This window comes from Penaeus monodon, chromosome 29, assembly GCF_015228065.2.
Source record: "Penaeus monodon isolate SGIC_2016 chromosome 29, NSTDA_Pmon_1, whole genome shotgun sequence".
Lineage (NCBI taxonomy): Eukaryota > Metazoa > Arthropoda > Malacostraca > Decapoda > Penaeidae > Penaeus > Penaeus monodon.
In genome coordinates, this window is record NC_051414.1 from 1,930,696 (window position 1) to 1,932,228 (window position 1,533).

The 1,533-nt window shown below is 46.6% G+C and overlaps 1 protein-coding gene across 1 annotated transcript in view; it reads right to left on the minus strand.

The window, feature by feature from the left end:
- Positions 1–594: 594 nt before the first annotated feature.
- Positions 595–1,533, minus strand: part of LOC119591894 — a gene marked incomplete in the record, with an annotated part of 29,081 nt that continues 28,142 nt past the window's right edge. Inside the window, 1 exon segment of the mRNA XM_037940643.1 lies at positions 595–1,533. Coding sequence (XP_037796571.1) covers positions 1,327–1,533 — 207 coding nt within the window.

The window sequence follows — 1,533 nt, forward strand, 5'->3', positions numbered from 1 at the left end:
GAGAAAATAATCAAACCGATACCCCAATCCCACACGAGAGAGGAGAGATCGGGAAGGGCATCCCGCTAGGAACACATCTCACGCCAAAATCCCTCCTGAAGGCACGTGTATAGTTCCCCCCAAAAGTATTCAAGCCTCCGGAACAATGGTTATATAACAGACGGGAAAAGAAAATGAGAACTTTATCACAGCATCTGTCACAATGCATTACAGCCGGTTTCATCCGTGTAAGTGGCTGGGGGCTCGTGGATCAGCGAAATCTGTGAGAGACCATTAGCAGGAGTGGTGAATGGGGGAGCGGGACCCATAGTTCTCGCGATGCTGCGACTCCTTGTCTTTGGGAGCGAGAAAAGGGGGTTCGGGTTATGGGATGTGGTTCGTTATTTTGGAAGCGGCCTTTGAAGCGTGATGTGATTCTTTTCAATACTCGCTTAGGTAAACATACATGGGTGCGCGCGACAGATGGAGGCAGGCGCACACACGCTCAAAAAATGAAAAAAAAAAGTAGTTGTTAGCGCCATAACTTGCATTTTTTTCTTCACCATATATCATTTTATTCAACATCCTAACAATAAATGGCAAGGAAAAGATAAAGAACTTTATATGCTTTATTAAATAGTAATAGAAAATATATTTAAATAACATATAAATACTTAGTTATCTAAGGCATGCAACATTTAAACAGTGAAAGAAATTCATAAATAGGTGAAACTTTTCCTTAAACTGTCTTAATACAACTAAATAAATAGAACTAGTAACAAAAGGAACACGTATATTCCTCATCGTAGTCATTAGCAATAATAAGATTCGTGATAATATCGCTCTCCCAGTATTTCCGCGGCCAGCGACGACCTCTGCCCACAAGCATCCTGTTGCAACGTTGCTCGAATGATCATGAATATTGCAAAAGCAATCGATACACATGTCGATCGCTGATCAAATATTTCCCTCCCTGAAAAAACGTGGCCGCTTTTCATTTCTCCCTCCAAAAAGATCCACAATATTCTGAAATATCCGAAGCCTTTTTTTCTGACGACGAAGAGCGAGTGCCAAGGACGCATGACGACGACGGAGATGGGGGTGGCGGAGATGGCGGTGACCTGGTGGAGGTGGTGTGAAAGGCGATGAGTGTATGGTGGTGACGAGTAGCTGGTGAGGGTGACGAATTGATGTGGCGCGGCGTGATGTGGTGCAGAGTGCGGGGTTTGTCTTGCGAGAGATGAAGGGGCCACTCCCGGGAGACGCTTCAGACGCAAAAACACGCTTTCGGAGACGCCAGGAAAATAAGAAGGAACGTAAGAACAAAACGAAGAAACGAAGAAGCTGTCATTCAAGGTCATGCAGGAACTGACACCGGCTGCCGTAGAGGCAGTAGCCCTTTTGGTGGAAGCTGAAGCACTGCTTGGTGCGGTACATCGGGTGCTTCGGGTACGTGCGGAGGTCGTGCGAGCCGTGGGCGTACAGGCACGACTCGCCGTAGCCGCAGAAGCCGTTGTACTGGAAGGACCGACAGAGCTCCGTCTTGTACTTGGT